At 39.8% G+C, this 22,051-nt stretch overlaps 1 protein-coding gene across 1 annotated transcript in view; it reads right to left on the minus strand.

Moving 5' to 3' along the window:
* Positions 1 to 21,557, minus strand: part of LOC105477483 (adhesion G protein-coupled receptor G7) — a 79,935-nt gene extending 58,378 nt beyond the window's left edge. Inside the window, exons 1-6 of the mRNA XM_011733999.2 lie at positions 21,197 to 21,557; positions 10,457 to 10,570; positions 9,355 to 9,459; positions 6,792 to 6,904; positions 4,354 to 4,503; positions 2,427 to 2,527 (exon numbers count right to left, since the gene is read on the minus strand). Coding sequence (XP_011732301.2) covers positions 2,427 to 2,527; positions 4,354 to 4,503; positions 6,792 to 6,904; positions 9,355 to 9,459; positions 10,457 to 10,570; positions 21,197 to 21,311 — 698 coding nt within the window. The 5' untranslated portion in view covers positions 21,312 to 21,557. The remainder of the gene's footprint in view (positions 1 to 2,426; positions 2,528 to 4,353; positions 4,504 to 6,791; positions 6,905 to 9,354; positions 9,460 to 10,456; positions 10,571 to 21,196) is intronic.
* Between the last annotated feature and the right edge of the window lie 494 nt (positions 21,558 to 22,051).

Raw genomic sequence — 22,051 nt, forward strand, 5'->3', positions numbered from 1 at the left:
CTTTAAAACTATTTGGAAATTGCATATAAATCACACAAAATTGTATTTTCCTTTACATATTAAGCCAGTAAAATTGTTTATTTTTAGGAAAATGTTCCTATCTGCTTTGTGACCTGTGATGTTCAAATCCCACAACTTCTCTTTTCTCAGCTTTCTCACCAAAAACATTCATTCCTCCCCTCTAGCAAGACTCTGCAAACACAAAGCTTTCAGCTCTGAAGGGAGCCCATTCTGGCTCTTGGCCTCTCTGTTCACTGAACATAGACTCTGGACCCCATGGCCACTTCCTTCTCATATGTCAAGAAAAATGAGAGACATCCACATTCTCCATGAGAAGGGCCCAGACTCCTATTGAAATCTGAAGTCACAAAGTATGCTAGTAAAACTTTTCACTCAACCTCTACCACCACCTCTCAGAATTATAGTCTTTGAATGCTCTATTTTGTGCCTTTACGCTTTTTCTACTTTGAAAATTCAACACTAAGTAGGTACTGGTCGTAATCATCAGAAAACTAAGAACTACTTCTAGGAATTTCTCCTGAGGAAATAATGGGTCGTGTAAATAAAGATTATGTACCAGAATGCTAATTACTTAGAACATTAAAAGACTCCCAGCAATGTAAATGTCTAGCTGCTGAGCAGATAACTGGTTCGATGAAAGTTTGCTCATATAATGCAGTAATCTAAAATTATGATGTAGATATATAGATATTTATATAAAAGATGTTTATAGAAAAAAGTTTGTAAGGTATTAAGTGACAAAAGCAAGTTATGAACCAATGTAGTATGTAATATACATATACATACATACACACACACAAACACACACACACAGAGAAACAGAGGGAAAAAACCTGGAATATATGCCAACAGGGTAATAAAGGTAAGATCATTTTTTGAATTTTGCTAAGCTACATATTTTCTTATTTTTCTACAAAAGCATGCATGCTGATGTAAGTTTTAAAAGGGTTTTGACAACTGTACATAAGGTAAAAATAGAGTGAATACCAATAAGGGGTCTCTATGAATAAAGTATATGAGTTTTAATACAAATGTTCAATCAACAGTAATCCAGAAAAGAGGAGGAGAAAGGAGAGAAAGCGGGTGGAATTCTTTTTTTTTTTCAATGTAGTGTTGGTCAGAAAAGGAGGAGGCAGAGAAACTCTAAGCAGAAAGGGGTGGATCCCAGGGGGAAAACTTCAAGCCAAAACTGGTCTGAAACCCAAAGTGAGAACTTCAATCCCTGTTTACCCACTCTCTCCCACTGGTTGGTTCTTTCTGAATAATGTATTTTTACCAATCAAATATTGCCTTTTCCAAAACTACAGCCTGCCCTACTCCCCCATCCTGTGCCTATAAAGACCCCAGACTCAGCTGGTAGAGAAGAGAAGTGGCTGGACGTCAGGAAGAGGTGACTTGACTTCAGAGACAGTGAGAGGCAACCTGACTTCAGAAGAGAGAGGCTGAGAGGTGACTTGACTTCAGGGGAGAGCATCCTGTCCTTCTCACATGCTTTCCAGCTCCCCTCTCCACTGAGAGCTGCCCTCATCACTTAATAAAATTCTCTGCATTCACCATCCTTCAATTTGTCCATGTGACCTAATTCTTCTTGGGCACTGGACAAGAATTTGGGACCCCCAAGTGGAGGTACCCAAAAAGTCTGTTACACTGGCCCTTTGCCCTCACTGGCAGAGAGCAGCCACCCCATGTGACAAGGCAAAGGGCCCACTGGGCTGATAATGCAATGCTGTCCATGGACGGTGGAGTTAACAGAGCATTGTAACATGCCCTCTGGGGCCTTAGGGTTGCAGGCACCCCACCTGGATGCTGCCATGGGGCCTGCAGAGAGTTTGCTCCTGCCAGTGGAGAAGTGACTGGCTGATTCCTACACTTGCTCATCTACACATTCCCTCCCACAAGGGGTTGAGTGGAGTGGGCTGAGTCAACGGGGCACCCCTCTCACAAGTCCCACAAAGGGGTCAAGAAAACATCATCGGGAAAGCTAAGGAAAATAATCAAAACACACCAGGGCCTTGGAAAGAGAGAAGTGAGGTGCAGCTTGGGGGATGGCAGTATGTCCTGCAAAGTGAGCTGTTCTCTGTAGCTCTACATGTTGCAAAAGAAGTTGGAAGAGGTCTTGCCGTGCATGGAAGTTGCCCCTTGGTCATGCCAAACTAAGGTGAGGAAAACAAGTTGTAATCTAAATCAGCCCAGTTACTCCCTATCTCCCAGGCCATGGCCAGCACCCCTGGATGCAGGAGGTAACATATACCACTCCATCTAGTAACTGAAGGTCAAGTGGAAAGTCACAGCTCTTATCTACATTCCAGAGGAATCAGTTACTGCATCCATGAGAGAAATACTTTGGCCTAGGAAAGTAAACAGCACTTAGTCAAGTTTTCTTTCCAAATTGAATTTGTGCTTACGTTGTAAGGGCATCATTATTAGCAGTAGCAGCAGCTTCTTGAAAAGCATCTCCACTGGCATCTAGGAGTTGACTCACTGTTACTATGGCAATTTTCTTTGCCTGCCAAGGAGAAGATACTGATCATCAGAGAAGCATATATCATACGTTATCATCACCATCATTATCATTGTGAATCATTACAGTAGCAAGTGGCATCACTGATATGATAATGTAGTGGCAAGCATTTTACAAAATTAAAGGTTTATTATTTTATCCACATAAGATGACCGAGAGAATCAAGATAGGGCAAAGTGAAAATATAAATTAAGGTCGTGAATTAGGAGGTTTAAGTCTCTGAATTCGACCTCATAGCAAAATCTTTCATGGAATCCCCACCAAACTCCAAGAACACAAAATCAAATACTTGGATACAAAAGCAGAAACAAAATAAGAAGACTACAGTATTCTGGTTGTTAAAAATTACAGCTCATAATACTTAGCATAACTAAGTTATACTTAGTATGCCTATTAGACTTAGTGTAACTATTAGACTTAGTAACTATTAGACTTAGTAAAATAATTTGTAGTCTTCTTTCAATCAAGAACTCAGGAGTGTGTCAGAGAGATGATCTTTTGGTGTTTGATTACTATTTAACTTCCCTCTTTGGTAGTGTTGAAGCCCTCCTGCCTGCTGGTTAATCCTTCCATTAATTCTACATTTGGAGGTCATTATTTTCTCTTTCAATTCCTTTTTTTTTTTTTTTGAGACGGAGTCTCGCTCTGTCGCCCAGGCTGGAGTGCAGTGGTGCGATCTCTGCTCACTGCAAGCTCCGCCTCCCGGGTTCCCGTCATTCTCCTGCCTCAGCCTCCCCAGTAGCTGGGACTACAGGCGCCCGCCACCACGCCCGGCTAGTTTTTTGTATTTTTTTTTTTTTAGTAGAGACGGGGTTTTACCGGGTTAGCCAGGATGGTCTCGGTCTCCTGACCTCGTGATCCGCCCGTCTCGGCCTCCCAAAGTGCTGGGATTACAGGCTTGAGCCACCACGCCCGGCCACTCAATTCCATTTTTATTAACTCGAATCCCACTTACTTTTCAGCAGGAAAAATATTTCAAAAATATTTTTTTCTGAAATAAAACATTTCAAGGGAATGGAAGAAAGGAGTAGCTATTTTCAGGGCATGTGGATATTCAAGTTGTTCACAGGTTGAGTCCATACTGGTGGTTTGTAGCCCTGTTTGACCACTATCCAGCTATACCAATTAGTAAATGTTGAGTATACTTGTTTCCAAGTACCAGGGTTTAGCAGGTTAAAATATCAGGAATGTAAACTAGGCTTAAAGTTTTCAGAAAGCCAAGACTAAAATGTAAATATTCTTAATAGAAATGCATCTCAGTTTAAAATCACATGTTCCAAAGTAAGTTCTTGAAACATTATTTACTTGGAACGCACTAGGGATGGTAAGGTCAAATGTAGTTGGTAAACATATTCATAAGGTGAAGTAGACTTATGCATTCCAGGACTTCCTAAAAGACTTAACATGATAGCCAGGTGTGGTGGTGTGTGCCTGTAGCCCCAGCTGCTTGAGAGGCTGAGACCTGAGAATCACTTGAACCCTTGAACCTGGGAAGCAGAGGTTGCAGTGACCTGAGATTGTGCCACTGCACTCCAGTCTGGGTGACAGAATGAGACTCTGTCTCAAAAAAAAAGACAACACGATAATGATCATTATGAATATCCTAAAAGAAAATATTTGGACAAGAGGCCCTTTTTTTATATGTATCTTTGAGCACCTCTCAGGAGTGCTATGCAAAATACCTTTAAGCAACCTAAACCATGCTCAAATCCATATTGTGGAATAAGGAGTGGAGTTCAGGACATCTCTCTTTCTTTCCCAACACCCCCTCTAAAAAAAAAAAAAAAAAAAAAAAGCTTTGTGAGTTTTACCTCAGGTGAAGCATTTCTGGAAGTGTTGAAGATCTGTCCAACCACTCGCGTAGCACTACTGATGTTCTCAGCAGTTAATTTATTGGCATCAGATGTTAAAATCTGGACTTCAGAAGAAATGTTATTAAGTGGTGCTGTGACATCCTTTACCTGTTTAAAAAAAACAGAAAAAAACCCCTAGCTTTACGCAATTATGTCCAAATACTTTGTAAGCAACTACAGGTAAATAAGTTGGAATTTAGCTGAGCCTCAATCTCCTGAACATCATGTTCACTCAGTTTTCCACGTTTGCATCTTTCCTTGTGTAAAGGACAAAGTACATGCAGGCCAGTGGTTTTCCCAGCCTTTCCTGTTTGACAGGATTGATTAACTATAAGGGGCTGCCTTAGCTAGATTGGAGCTACTAGAGTGTATCCATGGGCCAGTACTGGTTCACTGTGTGTTACGAAGGTCATAGAGAGATAAGCACAGAAACTGAAAGTAATTGGTCAGAAATGTATGTAGCAATTTTTTGCTGTTGAATCTAATAGTTCTAAAATTTTGGTGTACGTTTTATGCGTATTTTTCGTTTCATTTTTCCAGTAATTTATTTTTATTGTATTTCACAAAATTATTGTTGTGCGATGGGTTCAAAATTTTTTAAACTGGCTTTTCAGCACCAGTAGTTTGGGAGTCACTGGCCAAGATAACCTCTCTAGGTGCCAGTTAGCCCCAGGACTCTGTGTTGTGGGGCTAAAACATGCCAATCCATATTGTCATCGGTGAAGCTGGTTGTCCGTGCACACACACGCGTGTGTGTGTGTGCGTTTGTGTCTCTTGGTTTTCACTAGATGGCAGCATCATTTCACAAATTATACCAATATTACAAGTTATTCACACTTGGGTGTCAGAAACAATATCCAATCAGTAGACAGAAACAAATAACTCCAATTCAATTGCTAGATCCTGCTATGTGCTAGGCACTCTGTTAGATGTTTACAGGTGTTATCACATGTAATAAGCAAAACAACTTTGTGAGTTGTGCACCTTCAAGAGAAGTTAGGGAGCTCAACCAAGTTTCTCACAGCTTAGACGTGGCAGAGCTAAGAACCAAACTCTGGTTTGTCAGATTCCAAATTTAGCATCTTTCCTCAGTCTGTGGGTTGGCACAACTTGTGGGATCGGCAGCTACCTCTACTCTCCATCTCCTGTCCCCACCCAAATGCTACCCTGCCCATCTGTGATTAGGGAGCCAGGGTAGTACAATGTGAACTTTTAAATAAAGAACAGCTCTATCGCTTTCTGTCTGTGGTCACTAGACAAAATGCTTCACCTCTCAGAACCACATTTTCCTCATCTGTAAAATGCATACATTAATACCTATCTATGGTATTATAAAAATTAAATATGATTAATAAATACATTAAATATTTGGCACAATATTTGGCATGCAGTAGGTGCTCAACAATTAGTAAGTGTTATTGGCTATAATTATTTATAATATGGGAATAACATTCAACTCACAGAAGTTTTATAAGGATTAAATGTGATAACATATGCAACATGCCAGGCACATGAAAGGCTGTACATAAAGGTTGGTTTCCTCTTCCTCCCCTTGCTTGTCCCCTAGTGTTAGCTCTTCCATGCATGTGCATTTGGGTACAACTTCAGTCAAAATAATTTAATCTGCATGAAAAAAACATCTAGTTAGATGTACTTTCTGTTTCACCTGCTCATAGATACTGCCCTGAGACCCGCATCAGGTTTGGAGTTTCCTGTTTCAAAGGGTCTTTGATTATAGTTTCTTTCTCTTCATTCTGGTTCAATTACACCATCAAGAGGCTTTCCTTTGGTCTCAAATGTCAGGGATCTATATCCAGTCAAAACTTCACTGATCTACAAAGATGAAGCCGTTTTCAATGTGCTATTGATTATCGTTTGCTGAAATTTGATGAACCAACTGTCCTTTTTCACAAACAGATGTCAACTTTTAAAAATAAGAGCGGCAGCCGGGTGCGGTGGCTTACTATGCCTGTAATCCTAGCACTTTGGGAGGCCGAGGCAAGCGGATCACCTGTAGTCAGGAGTTCGAGACCAGCCTAGCCAACACAGTGAAATCCTGTCTCGACTAAAAATACAAAAATTAGTCGGGCATGGTGGCATGTGTAATCCCAGCTTGCTCCGGAGGCTGACGCAGAAGGATTGCTTCATTCAACCTGGGAGGCGGAGGTTGCAGTGAGCTGAGACGGTGCCATTGAACTCCAGCCTGGGTGACACAAGCAAAACTAGGTCTCAAAATAAATAAATAAATAAATAAGAGTGGCTTTAGTCACTAGTTTTTGTTATTTCTAATTTGAGAGTTTTAAAAGCATTGATTTGACCATCAGGTATCTGAAGAATAGAAACTGCACGGAATCAGAACTTCTTCCAGTTGCCCGTCAGTGAGTCATATGGCATACCTGCTCCTCCAGGGTTTCCAGATTTTCATTGCAATTTCCTATTGTCACATTTTGTAATTCTATCTCTCCATATGGAGAGAGATTGCACAGCCGGACTGCCATTGGATTGCCTGCTTTAATAAAAAGAAATTTTTTATTAAAAATAATTATTTATTAAAATTATTGCGTATTATTTTTAGGCAATAACTAATTTTTATTACAAGTTATTTATTAAAAATTATTGCATATTATTTTTAGGCAGATACCACTTATTGTCTGGATTTTTGAATCTGGACTTCAAAAGACCAGTTGACTATTTCCTTCCTTTGATGTCTTCAAGGAAGATTTACCTTTCAACAATAAGGCACATAATGGCTTTCAAGTGGATATGATGACAGAATACTAGGCTGAGAGACTAGAAACAATAGGAAAAATTCCTAATAGATATTGAATTATATGTTGATCTTGACTGCTTTATGCAAATCTGGATAACAGCTGAAAGGCAAAGAGTTCTGCTATATTCTATTGTATTTATTAGATGTTTGGTTGCCTCTCAATAAATGTTTACTGGGTCATTGGTTTGTTTCCTAGGATTATCACGTAAGCCTCCCTACCTCACTGCCTTTCTGTAGTTAATACTTAAGTAGTTGCTATAGAAAATAATTAGAGGGACAGCTGACCAAAAGGTAAACTTTTCCTCAGAACCAGCTTTGGGCAGCTCCTTCTTGGGACAACAACTAGAAACACTGAAATTAGAGATTGCTTCAATAACATGTAAAGCACAAAGTTGGAGTCACTCTTAATTTATATGATGGCTTCACCTCTACACCATGACATAATGAAAATTTCTAACGTATTTATGGGCTATAAATAACTTTTAAGTGGACACATGTCAGATGCATCTCTTCCTCAATGTTACCTAAAAGTGTAAATATCCCCACTCAAAAATCATTGAAAAGTATTTTGATCATTTGGTATATAATATTGAGTAATTAGAAGTAATTATTAATATAAAACTAAAAACAAAATTGCCAACAGAACCTAAATCTGTAAAATTATAGGTTCAATCTGAAATTTGACAGTAAATATTATAAACATGTTTTCCTAATAGGTGCTCAGAAAAGAAAAATTAATAACCAAATAAAAAATGTTGAGTCTCTTGTCCCAAAGAATTAATGTATATTAAACAAGTGTGATGACTCTTAGGGTATGTGACTGACACCTTTGCTCTTCCTAATTCAGTAGCACAGTTATGTTTTGTAAGTTGTATCTGTTTTATAAGCCATTATGAAATATTTAGGACACACAAAACATGTAAAATCAAGACAATAGGTATCAATAGCATACCATATAGTAAAGTATGGTATATATAGTAATGTATAGTAAGTGTCAACATGGCAGAAGCCCCTTTTACGCTCCGAGTAAAAAATTCAGGAGGACTTATGGAGAGAGCAGGATCATGAATACTTGAGTAAGCATGACTGATATGGCATTTCAGGTATTTCTTTATAGCAATGCAAGAATGGACTAATACAATGATGTATATGGGCGGAAGCAATTTGAATTCCACAAATCAAATACAGATCTGCATAATTTCTCATAATAATAAGATAAAAAGCAATTTAAAAAGAGCAATTCATTTAATTTATTTAGTGTTTCAGAGTTCCCCTGACCCATACAAAAATAAATATCTAAGTAAAATGTCACATTCCCTTCAGGGCCATTGCCAGCAGTAGTTTTATCAAACATTTTTGTCATTGATTTACAATTGGCTGTATTCCTGAGATATCTAGTCCCATAGGAAGTACCGAATTAACTGCAGGATGATGTGAGAAGTAGGATTGCTCAGATGCAAGTCAAGGCAAACAAGGGACAGGTAAAACATTAGGGAAAATTAAACGGCATAATAGGCTCTTGTTATCAGGATAGAATCTAGGAATTTCTAAAGCCTACACTCAGAAGATATTACCCAATGTGGCACTGAAATGAATCATTAAAATCTTGGATATTATCAGGGACCATATTAGAAACAGAAAATACTATTTACTCTTTCACTCTCTGAATGCCTGTATACAAGTAATGTAGTCATGTCAAGAAAAGTAGAATGAAGTTAGAGAATGTTCCAACATGGACAACTAAAATGACCAAGAAGGTGAAGGACTACCAACTATGAACAGACTTAACCATGCATCTCTACCTGGAAAAATGAAATCTGAAAATAGATATGATATTAGTCCATAATTTTGACTGATTAGAAATTTTTTTAAATTATATAACTAAAGGAGCAAATGTCAATTTAATTAAACTCCAGGAGAAAGCAAAAGCTGGAAAAATAAACCAACTGAGGAAAGATTCAGAGGAATTCACAAACAACGGATTCATATTAAACTTTTGGGAAATTTAAGATTTTGTGAGATACTACCTTAAGTTTTGAACATTAGCATCATGAAAGGGAGTCAAGTCCTTCCACAAAACCTTTCCTGATGCCCTTCAGGGACCTAACACGAGTTGGAGGTATGAGAGGCATGACGCAGCATAGTAATTCTTCTGCGTAAATAGAGTAAATGTTTGGGAAAACACATACCATTTGGAGTACCCTTGCCACATGTTTGCAAGGATGCTCCATATCTGCCCACTGGGATTCTGGCAAAAGTAAAACCCATATAGGTACTCTTTTCACAAAAATTAGCTGTAAAAAAAGAGAAAAAATTCTTTATTATAAATCATACTTTTAAAAAATTGAAACCAGATAAAAGTCAAAGGTCAGAACCTATGCAGTGAAATTTGAAAGGCAATAGAAGGCTTATAGAACCCACCGGCCTGTGAGGAACTTCTATACTTTCCTATCTGGTTAAGTTATTGCCATTAGAATAAGTAGTATGTTAGAATACAGGTTCCAGTTAAAATGTGCACAATATAAACCTGGGTAGAGAGGGAATGTGAGCTAGGCTACTGTAACAGATTAGTTGGAATCTTGAGAACTAAAAATATAGAGCCTATAGTGGCCAACGGTATCATGAGGATGTGGGCAAAGCAAAAAGGCAAATTCATGGGGTCTGTGGGATATATTGACCGGTAGGAGTATAGGAAATGACAGCAGTGGATATCTAGGGCTCTGAACCCTAAGCAGACAGCATGAAGTATACAGTGTCGAGAAGCACACCTCAAATTTAAACATGGCCTTGAACTTTGATTCTGAGACACAATTGATTGAAATCACACCACTAACTTAATAATAACTCTTCAAGGTAAAGGAAGAAAAGATAAAAATTTAATATAAGTATATTCTTAGGAAGACGCATCTTGATTTCAGAAAAGTTAAATATATTAGAGTGGTGATATTTGAAATGGGGTATTATGGCATATTACCAATTGAAAGAACCTGAGAGAATCATGTCATTCATTGCCCTGGATTAGTCACTGCAGCCAGAAGGAAACACAGCTGTGAGATTGCGGAAAAACTTAGTAGTCAGGAAACAGATAAGGTGCATTGAATATACTGATAAATTGCCCAAGAAGAAAACTCATCTTTTACTATTGAGCTGATAAACACACCCTAAAGCCATCATCATTACACCCATTATTTCTGTAACCATTAACTGAAGCTTCTAGAAGCTTTGTTGCTATTCTTATTAACACAAGAGTGACCTAAACCTTACACCTTAGCATTATCCCAAGTAATTTACCAATTGTACATCTCAGTCCTTTCCACTCTTCTGTACAAACACATCTGCCATTTTCCCAGGTTCCACCATTCCTGCAGAACTCTGTAGGGGTGCTTGATGAGGTAGCAGATATTCCTAAAAAAAACAATAAATAACAGAGCAGTCATGACCTGGCTGAATCATTTCTCCTTTCATGCCTGTGGCCACTTAATTTCTATACGTAAAACCACTGCTTTGAGTATCATTGCTGAGAAATATTCTTTGTAATATCATCATTAATAAAATAAAAACTGAGAATCTGCACCAGATGTAAAATGCTTACTAGATGCTATGGATACCAAAAAGACATAGTTGAAACACATAATGCTGTGACCAAGGAGATTAGAATCCCCTGAGAAATCAGAAAGTATATTGATGGTAAGTAGATAGATAGATAGATAGATAGATAGATAGATAGATAGATAGATAGAGTCAACTTGGAGACTTATAAGTACAGTAAAAACACATAGGAGAGAGGTTGAGGACAGAGGTAACCTAGCCAAGAAGATCCGGGAAGAGATAGTATGTGGACTGGATTTTAAAATTACATCTTGAAAAACCAGATGAAAATGGGTGACCCAAGTAGGCAGGACACAAAGTGCAAAAATCACAAAAACATGGAAAGTTCTGATGTGTCTAAGGAACAGAAAAGAGTTTAACATCTAGCATTGGTTCTATGTGGAACAACATCAGGACGTAGATTCGATTGGAAGGGACTTTATAAACCAAACCAAGAAGATTTAATCTTGAAGGAACCTTACAGGGGTCATAAAACAAAGGAGTAACATAATAAGGAATTTTTTTAGGAGGATAAGTGAAGGAGTATGGGAAATGACTGAGGCTAAGGGGCAAGGAAAACCAGTTAAATGAGAACTAGAACTCAAGCAGTGACTCTAAGCAAGTTAGGGTGTCACTAGATTCAGAATGCATACCTGATAAAGAATTGTTAAGTTCTAATGACTAGTTATTTTGAGTTGGGGATAGCAGGGTTTCCAAATTGTAAAACAGAGTGAAAAGTGAACAAATTAACTTTAAGAATACAGGGTTGTGTGCAGTGGCTCACACCTCTAATCCCAACACTTTGGGAGGCCAAGGTGGGCAGATCACTCGACGTCAGGAGTTCGAGATCAGCCTGAGCAATATGGTGAAACCCCATCTCTACTAAAAACACAAAAATTAGCCTGGTGTGGTGCTGCCTGCCTGTAATCCCAGTTACTAGGGAGGCTGAGGCACAAGAATCACTTGAACCTGGGAGGCGGAGGTTGCAGTGAGTTGAGTTCACACCACTGCACTCCAGCCTGGGTGACACAGTGAGAGTCTATCTCAAAAAAAAATAAAAAATAAAAATAAATACAGGAGGTAGAGTTCTGGTTTCAGTAATGATGGAATAGATTGCACCATATTAACCCCCTCATAGATAACAATTTTAATATATGTACAAACGTTTAAAAAAAACTACTCAAAGGCATTGGACAGCAATGAAAAACAGGCAGAAACTGAAAGGTATTCCCAGTTTCTTTGGTATTTCCACTAAGGGCACTACCCAGTCGCTATGGCAGAAGTGGCTGAAATTTGATCAGAAAGTCACAGTCTTAATGAGTTAAGGTATGACAGGAAACTCTTTGGGGCTACAAGAACAACTGGAAATTGAAGGTAGCTATCCCAGAATAGAAGGAATCATATAGAAAAGAAGCTCAAAGTCTGGGTAGAAATTACTCTCAAATCTGGGGAGAAAACAGATTTTAAAAAATAAACTGAGCTTCAAGAATCTATGGGACAATATCAACACGTTGTCTAACATATATGCAATTGGAATCCTAGAAGGGGAAAAGAGAAGGAATAGGGAAGATAAAATATCAGAAGAAATCATGGTCAAAATTTCCCAAAATTTTTTTTTTTTTTTTTTTTTTTTTTTTTTGAGACGGAGTCTTGCTCTGTCACACAGGCTGGAGTGCAGTAGCCGGATCTCAGCTCACTGCAAGCCCCGCCTCCCGGGTTCACGCCATTCTCCTGCCTCAGCCTCCCGAGTAGCTGGGACTACAGGCGCCGGCCACCACGCCCGGCTAGTTTTTTGTATTTTTTAGTAGAGACGGGGTTTCACCGGGTTAGCCAGGATGGTCTCGATCTCCTGACCTCATGATCCGCCCATCTCGGCCTCCCAACGTGCTGGGATTACAGGTTTGAGCCACCGCGCCTGGCCAAAATTTCCCAAATTTTATTGAGAACTTCAGCTTATAGATCCAAGAGGCTCAGAAAAATCACAAGAAAAACAAATACAAGAAAAACCACTCATAAACACATCATAGTCGGTCAAACTGCTGTAACTGAAAGATAAGGAGAAAATTATTGTCATATTTTATTTATAACTTCTACGTTTGTAAACAAGAAGGAGATCCATCCATGTCTACTCCTTCTATCTTTTTGCTGTAAGTCAAGAGTCATTTCTTAAAGTTAAGAAATAATTTGCCCATTTTTAGAACAAGGGTTTTGGTCCATATCTTCAAGTCTTAACAATGCTGTTGAATAGAAGGTACCCAACAAACGTTTGCTGACTGGCTTCTTTGCCATTTGCATCTTGGTTGAGGATATCTAGTCTAAGCCAAACTAACAATTCATCTGTCACAATCACCTGTTTAACACCTTGTGCTATGCAACTCAAGACTCTGCCTCCGAAATACCTAAATTACCCACAAAAGACAGCAAAAGTAGTACTGGTATCTTTAAGACTGTATTTTTACATAAAGAAAGTCAGACTCAGAAAGATTAAGTGGCTTGTTCATATCATATAACTAGTTTTAGAATTATGATCTTGAAAAAAAGTGACATTAGTTATTCATCAACCCAACCCCCTCATTCTACATAAAGGCTGAGTGATTAGTTCCAGATCAGTAATTAATTGGTAGCAGAGCAGGTGCTAGCCTCAGATCTCCTTGTAACTGATCAAGTGCTTCTGCTGCCTCCTCACAGTACCTGTCTTTATCGTTGGTTGCAGCAGGCAGCATCAACTTCCTTTTATTTGAGGCTCCATATTTTGGAACATATTTAATAGCAATATTTTTCTTTTATAACACCAGTATTATAATGATAATTTTCCTATATTCTTTTAAATTGTACAAAGTAGTATATCTAGAATTATTAGCCCTATTTTCAATGCTTTTACTACACATTTTCAATGCTTTTACTACACATCTTGGAAGTTTAAATACAGAATATATACAACACACACACGCTGGTTGAGAAAGCAGCATAAAATGATATTAAAGATTCCAAATAAAAAATATTAATTTCTTCTCCTAGACAAAATTAGAGTCTGTTTTGAAAAGTTTGATTTTAATTAAGTAGGGAAATAAAAATATATTTCCTTAGTCTAAGAAATTTCATCTGCAGATCCTTTCTGGTGCCTGGCTTAGTTTTTTGGGTTTTAAAATCCAGGCATCTCTCATTTGTCCTAATTTGAAATAGTTTGGTGACAATAAAGTTTACTCTTAAATGAGAAGACAATGTTTAGGAAAGTTTATTCTGGTTGTAAAGAAAAAAAAAAAACCCGAAAGATTTATACAAATAAAATACATAAAGTATAGTCTTTATTTAAGGTAAAGTTTGTCTGGTATTAACAACCTGGTTCAGTATTTCAATAAATTGGTTAAATGTTTTTTTCCTTTTTAAATTCTTATTATACGTTGGTATGCACGGCTAAATCTTTTAATAAACATTTTTCCTGACGGTGCAGTGCAGCATAAGTATTGAAAGGCAAATGCAAGAAGATGTGCCAGTTCTTAGAACTGTTTCTGTTTCTGTTTTGAGCTAGTCAATTGAGCTTAATGATTAAACCTATTGCAAACTTTTGGATTAGTAATTGGAGTCTCAATCCAAAGGTCCAGTCTAGGTCAATGGTATCTATCCAAGGCATAAGCCAGGGAGTGGAGAAAACTATGCTCTACACTGAATTACCTAAAAATTCCTAGAGGAGAGCAGCCAATTTATTCAGTACTTACGATGTACTAGACATCATCTTAAACTTTTTAATGTATTAACTCATTCAAGCCTCATAACAGCCCTATAAGATAGGGTTTACTAGTATGCACATAATAGGTGGGAAAACTGAGACTCAAAAATGTTGAATAATTTGCTCAAAGTTAATAATTTGCTCAAAGTTAGTGAGGGGCATCATTGGGATCTAAACTCAGGCGGTTTGGCAGAGTTTTCTTTCCCCTACTCTTGTACATTTTCCCCCTATACTCTCAAGTATCCATTTTAACCACTATATTCCAGGTTAGATCATCAACATTTGTGTCATCAAAGAACAACAAGTGGTGGACATATCCAGAATTTCAAGTAAAAGAATCTAATACCTGGAAATCCAGGAATAATCCACTAAACCAAGATTCTAGCCCCTTTGTTTAAGAAAGTAACTTTTCAAATGGAATCAACACTTTAAGCATCACTGATTCTGATGTTAACATAATCCATGCCCCTCAGCCAATTACATAGCCAAACTGGAATAAATTTATTTTAAAAATTCCTTCCCTTTCATGGACTTTTTTTTTATTTTGGGGGGTGGTTATGTGAGGAAGCAAGAAGGGAGACTGCTTAAGGAGCAGAGGAAAGATTCACAACACCAGGATTAAGACAAAAGAACACTATGGCTGCCTAGAACCAACTTTCTGCCTCCAGAAAACACTTCTCTGGACTCTTTTGTTTTTTAACCCACAAATGAAAATATCCTCCAGGAACAGTCACATGAGTTAGACTTACTGAGTTTGCCTCTGAAAGAAGTACTGTAATTGAGTGAAATTAAAGCCAAGTATCTGTGGTCAGATTATTTTCTGACAAACAAAAAGCTCTCACTGACTTTTCACAACAACCTGTATTTTCTACAGTGTAAGAATTATCAAGCCAGGTGCGGTGGCTCACGCCTGTAATCCCAGCATTTTGGGAGGCCAAGGCGGGCAGATCACTTGAGGTCCGGAGTTCGAGACCAGTGTGGTCAGATGGTGAAACCCCGTCTCTACTAAAAATACAAAAATTAGCCAGGTGTGGTGGCACGCGCCTGTAGTCCCAGCTACTCGTAAGGCTGAGGCAGGAGAATTGCTTGAACCCGGGAGGTGGAGGTTGGAGTGAGCCGAGATCGTGCCACCACACTCCAGAACGAGACTCCATCTCAAAACAAAAACAAAACAACAACAACAAAAATGATCAATGCTATGAAGTCAGACCTTGGGGGTTGGGACTATTTCAATGTCCTGAAATCTCTCGCAGGACTGAGGAACAGGTGTATCCTGTGGTAGAGAATGAAGGTTAGAGTATCTGGAGATAAGTGAATAAACAAAAAAACAGTCCTGGTGGCAAAGAGCAGGAGATTCTATGAACCAGGAGAGGTGTAGAATATGGTCAAGTAACGCACTACTCATGAGTTTTGAGGTTAAGAGACTCTCCCTTTGAGAGGAGTTAAAGAAAATATTTTCTACCATTATGACTGTGGACATCTGTCTATGATTATATCAGACTTATTACAAGTTGGAAAATGTCAATGAGAAGAAATGTAATAAAGCTTAATTATGTTTTCATTTTACTTTCATCATCAAGAGTGAAGGTGCCCAAAAGCTATACTGCTTCTTGTGTTTTTCTAAGAAGAATGCCCAATGTGAAAAGGCTGGAGTTCTGGCAAAACTGAGATTTGTTCTAAGTTTTTAGCATAGGACCTAGAACATAGTAAGAATTTTTAAAACTATAGGTATTATAATAATTACATGTATAAATAGCATAAATATTGTTGTACATCAATGTTTACTGCCAAATCAGAGTAACTTCTTATTGAAATTTACTCAGAGCAGAATTTGAAGTTTTTTTTTTATTTTTCACAATGAGGTCATTACTTTTTCAAGAAAAATAAAAGTGAGAGAGACTTAATTTATATGTTATCTTAATTTATATATATGTTACTCCAGCCTGGAGTAATTATTCAAAATAAACTTTGAATGCAATAAAATTAATTTATGCAAAATTTTGTGTTTTTATGTATATTTTCCCTACTAAGACATTTATAGCTTTCATCAGTTTCTCAGAGATATGTGTGACCTCTCTCCCCCCTTAAAAAAAAAAGTAAAACTAATTTATGTCTATACCTGAATAAAGGAACCCAAGCAAGAATATTCAACAATTACATAGGATGGGATGGGATAGGATAAAAAGAAATGGAGTAGAGTGGAGTGGAGTGAAGTGAAAAGAAACAGAATTTACCACCTCAAATGCACTCTCAATAAAATGTACAAGGCAAAATAGTAACAGCAAACAGTGCCAGTCTTTCACTCTTGTTCTTTAAATGATAGTGAGAACCCTCTCCTTTTCGGTTGGGTTTACCCCAAAGCTAAGAGATATCCCTTATATAAACAGCCAATTGAAAAATGGTGCTCAGAACCAGAGAAAAGCTTGTCTTTTTAAGGAGCTGGTATGCCTCTGCTGTTAGACATGGGATCTTTATCACTTATTATGCCTCCTTTTGGATCTTAGCACTCAGAGAGTTCAGGAATATATTTTGTATTTATTTTAAGAAACTCCCGCTAAGCCTTGAACTTTCATGTTTTCTGTCCCCCACCCTGCACTCTTTCTTATGTTGTTTTTGTACTTTGGTCCTTGTTTTGAAGGCTTTTGCTATAACTGTGTCCTTTATAAGTCACCATATATTCCCCTTTAAGAGTAGATGTCACTTACATAAAGGAAAAAAGGAAGGGAGGGAAGGAAGGGAAGGGAAGAGAAGGGAAAGGAAGGGAAGGGGAGGGGAGGGGAAGGGAGGGGAGGGGAGGGGAAGGGAAGGAAGGAAAAAAAAAAAACTTCGTGAAGTATGCCCTTTAATTGAGGTCTTATAAATTTGGCAGTCTTAATGGGGTAAAATCCATAGTTCATAATTTTTTAACCTGAATGAAACTATTATACAACCTTAAACAAACAAGCAAAAACACATTTGCTCCAAGTTTAAATTTTACTATTTTTGTTCTGGTAAATTTTCTCATTCTAGTTCTCTAAATACTATTTATACAGCATTCTCTAAATACTGGTTAGGACAGTGGGATAGGGGGAGGACAGATCCATCCCCAGCTACCACTCCATCAGCAGCCAGTATGTCAGACCCCTCTGTTGGTCTTCAACAGTGGATCTTTGCAGCCATGCTCCATGCTCCTGCTAGCTCCCCAACCTTCTGTCCTCCCCAGTTACCTGCTCGGAGGGCATACTACCTCTCCTGCTGCCTTTCCCGATTGGCATTACTTACTGTCAGGCCTCTGAGCCTAAGCCAAGCCATCGCATCCCCTGAGACTTGCACATATATGCCCAGATGGCCTGAAGTAACTGAAGAATCACAAAAGAAGTGCAAATGCCCTGCCTCACCTTAACCGATGACATTCCACCACAAAAGAAGTGAAAATGGCCGGTCCTTGCCTTAAGCGATGATATTATCTTATGAAAGTCCTTTCCCTGGTTCATCCTGGCTCAAAAATCTCCCCCACTGAGCACCTTGTGACCCCTACTCCTGCCCACCAGAGAACAACCCCCCTTTGACTGTAATTTTCCTTTACCTACCCAAATCCTATAAAACGGCCCCACCCTTATCTCCCTTAGCTGACTCTGTTTTCAGACTCAGCCTGCCTGCACCCAGGTGAAATAAACAGCCATGTTGCTCACACAAAGCCTGTTTGGTGGTCTCTTCACACAGACGCACATGACATTTTGGTGTCGTGACTCGGATCAGGGGACCTCCCTTGGGAGATCAATCCCCTGTCCTCCTGCTCTTTGCTCCCTGAGAAAGATCCACCTATGACCTCTAGTCCTCAGACCACCCAGCCCAAGGAACATCTCACCAATTTTAAATCAGGTAAGCGGCCTCTTTTTATTCTCTTCTCCAGCCTCTCTCACTATCCCTCGACCTCTTTCTCCTTTCAGTCTTGGCACCACCCTTCAATCTCTCCCTTCTCTTAATTTCAATTCCTTTCATTTTCTGGTAGAGACAAAGGAGACACGTTTTATCCGTGGACCCAAAACACCGGCACCGGTCAGGGACTGGGGAAGGCAGCCTTCCCTTGGTGTTTAATCATTGCAGGGACGCCTCTCTGATTACTCACCCACGTTTCAGGGGTGTCTGACCACGCTGCAGGGACGTCTGCCTTGGTCCTTCACCCTAAGCGGCAAGTCCTGCTTTTCTGCGGGAGAGGCAAGCACCCCAACTCCTACCCTCCCTGTCTCTGCCCCTTCTCTGCTTTTCTGGGGGAGGAACAAGTACCCCGACCCCTTCTCTCCCTGTCTCTACCCCTTCTCTGCTTTTCTAGGGGAGGGGCAAGAACCCCGATCTCTTATTTTGCCCCCTCTTATTTTTGCGCCCTGACGTCTTATTTTTGTGCCCCCTCTTATTTTTGCACCCTGATCTCTTATTTTGGCACCCCAATACCTTATTTCTGCTCCCCGACCCCTTTCCTGCTTTTCTGGAGGGCAAGAACCCCCGAACTCCTTCTCTCCGTGTCTCCACTCTCTCTTTTCTCTGGGCTTGCCTCCTTCACCGCAGGCAACCTTCCACCCTCCATTCTTCGTTCTCCATAACCTATGTTCTCAAGAACTTAAACCTCTTCAACTCACACCTGATCTAAAACCTAAACGCCTTATTTTCTTCTACAATGCTGCTTAACCCCAATACAAACTCGACAGTAGTTCCAAATAGCCAGAAAACAGCACTTTCGATTTTTCCATCCTGCAAGATCTAAATAATTGTTGTAAAATGGGCAAACGGTCTGAGGTGCCTGACGTCCAGGCATTCTTTTACACATCGGTCCCTCCCTAGTCTCTGTTCCCATTGCAACTCGCCCCAAATCTTCCTTCTTTTCCTCCCACCTGTCCCCTCAGCCCCAACCCCAAGCATCGGTGAGTCTTTCTAAAAATCATCCCTTTCTACAGACCCATCTGACCTCTCCCCTCCTCGCCAGGCCTAGCTAGGTCCCAATTTTTCCTCAGTCTCTGCTCCCGCACCCTATAGTCCTTTTATCACCTCCCCTCCTCACACGGGTCTGGCTTACAGTTTCGTTCCGCGACTAGCCCTCCCCTACCTGCCCAGCAATTTCCTCTTAAAAGTGGCTAGAGCTAAAGGCATAGTCAAGGTTAATGTTCCTTTTTCTTTATCCGACCTCTCCCAAATCAGTTAGCATTTAGGCTCTTTTTCATCAAATATGAAAAACTTAGAGGCCCAGTTCATGGCCCGTTTAGCAGCAACCCTGAGACACTTTTCAGCCTTAGACCCTGAAAGGTCAGAAGGCCATCTTATTTTCAATATGCATTTTATTTTATTACCCAATCTGCTCCTGACATTAAATAAAACCCCAAAAATTAAATTCCAGCCCTCAAACCCCACAACAGGACTTAATGAACCTCGCCTTCAAGGTGTACAATAATAGAGTAGAGGCAGCCAAGTAGCAACTTATTTCTGAGTTGCAATTCCTTGCCTCCACTGTGAGACAAACCCCAGCCACATCTCCAGCACACAACTCCAAACACCTGAACCGCAGCTGCCAGGGGTTCCTCCAGAACCTCCTCCCCCAGGAGCTTGCTACAAGTGCCGGAAATCTGGCCACTGGGCCAAGGAATGCCCGCAGCCCAGGATTCCTCCTAAGCCGTGTCCCATCTGTGCGGGACCCCACTGGAAATCGGACCGTTCAACTCACCTGGCAGCCACTCCCAGAGCCCCTGGAGCTCTGGGCCAAGACTCTCTGACTGACTCCTTCCCAGATCTTCTCGGCTTAGCAGCTGAAGACTGACTCTCTTTTCGGACTCAGCCTGCCTGCACCCAGGTGAAATAAACAACCATGTTGCTCACACAAAGCCTGTTTGGTGGTCTCTTCACATGGACGTGCATGACACTTACCCTTATTTATTGTTTCATTAGAAGCTTTCTCTGATTTTTACAAAAGGGAGTATGCAGCCCATCCAATATTGAATTCCTTTATGGAGAAGCTCTACAGCCCAAGGGATCCAGCATTAGGATCATTGAAATTTTCTGTTCTGAGTTACAGCAGGCTTTGCTTTAACATCATTGTTTTACTCAATACTTCCCCTCCCACGTCCTCCTTTTCCAGGCCAGCTCTGGCACACAGTGGGGAACTAATAAATATTTGTTGAATAATCAGGAAAGTCATTTAAAAATGATTTTTAAATTGTTGATTAATTTCCTACATCTGGAAAGTGGGAAATTTGTGTGCAAACCATGAGATCATTTCACTTAAACCTTGGCGATGAGTTTCTTTAACTTCTCTCTTAAAGTGAAATTCTATTCTGTGCATGTTTGATTGTGTGTGTGTTATGCACGTGTGTGTACGTGTTTGCTGCATGTGTGTGTCCTTGTTCATAACGATTTACCCTTTCCTTAATTTAACGCAACAGACCTAAACATGTGTTACTAATTGTTTTAATTATTACTCTTCTACCAATTCAGTCTGGAGTTAAAAGAGCATAAAGACGCCAATTCAATTATGTCACTCTTCCCCCTCCCCATTCACACCCACACCTATTCATTTCTGTTCAACCATCTGCTAGGCTTAACTGACTTGGTCTTTTATATCCCATAAATGGCATCTTGCTGGGATGCCTCAGACTGGACAAGGCACCTCCCAGTACTTGTGCCTCAGGTGGCAGGGACAGAGGTCCCATGCCTTCTCTTACTCTGAGTTAAACATAGCAGGACAACATTACCTCTTTGGATCCTGATCACAATTCTCCAGATGCCCAGTCCCAAAATGATGCCAGTCAGTAGCCCACACACGACAGCCACCAGCACCCTAATGTTCCAGGCACGGCAAGAAGCCATGGTGAAGCCAAACCACAAATCCACTCCTGGGTGAGAAACAACTAGCTTCTCTTCTTCTTGAGTTTAATCAGAAACTTCTAAAACAGAAAAATAAGTCCTCCCCTCAGTGATCTGTCAGATGGATGTCTTTATATTTTAGGACTTTTGAGGCTAATGCAGTAGGATGCCGTTTGAATCTCCTAATAAAACGTGCATACTCTGCTTTCAATTTCCTCATCCTTCACTGAAGGAGAACGTGAAAGAAGTGATTAGAGTTATGGGAATAGGGAGATAACTCCAGGCAATAAAGAAGAAGGGGAGGGACTAGCCACAAGGGTCAAAGAGTGAATGTCCAGACAAGTCACAGAGTGAAGCAAGGGAACAAAACCGAAGAAACCAAAGAGGAAATCATGAAGGCAGTGGATGCCAGTGGTCACCTACGGCTCGGCTTCCTGTGTTTTTGTCTTGGGAGGGTACAGCACGGATAGACTGGCAGGTGCTTCAGACCACACAAAACACTCTCTCAGGGAAATGAACTAGTTTGTCAACAAGAGGATAAATGGCAATCACCACATGTGATTTTAATGCTTTCATTTCTTTAAGGAGCCTACATTTTGACAGATGCAGTTGGTGAGTGGGCATACTGGCACAGGGTGGGTCTTGAAAAGCACTAAAGCCCAGCATGATAACCCATCTGCTACAGGCTGAATTGTGTCCCCTCCAAAATTCATATGTTGGAGTCCTACCCTTCAGTACCTCAG

This window comes from Macaca nemestrina, chromosome 2 (genome assembly GCF_043159975.1).
Source record: "Macaca nemestrina isolate mMacNem1 chromosome 2, mMacNem.hap1, whole genome shotgun sequence".
In the NCBI taxonomy this organism is placed as follows: domain Eukaryota; kingdom Metazoa; phylum Chordata; class Mammalia; order Primates; family Cercopithecidae; genus Macaca; species Macaca nemestrina.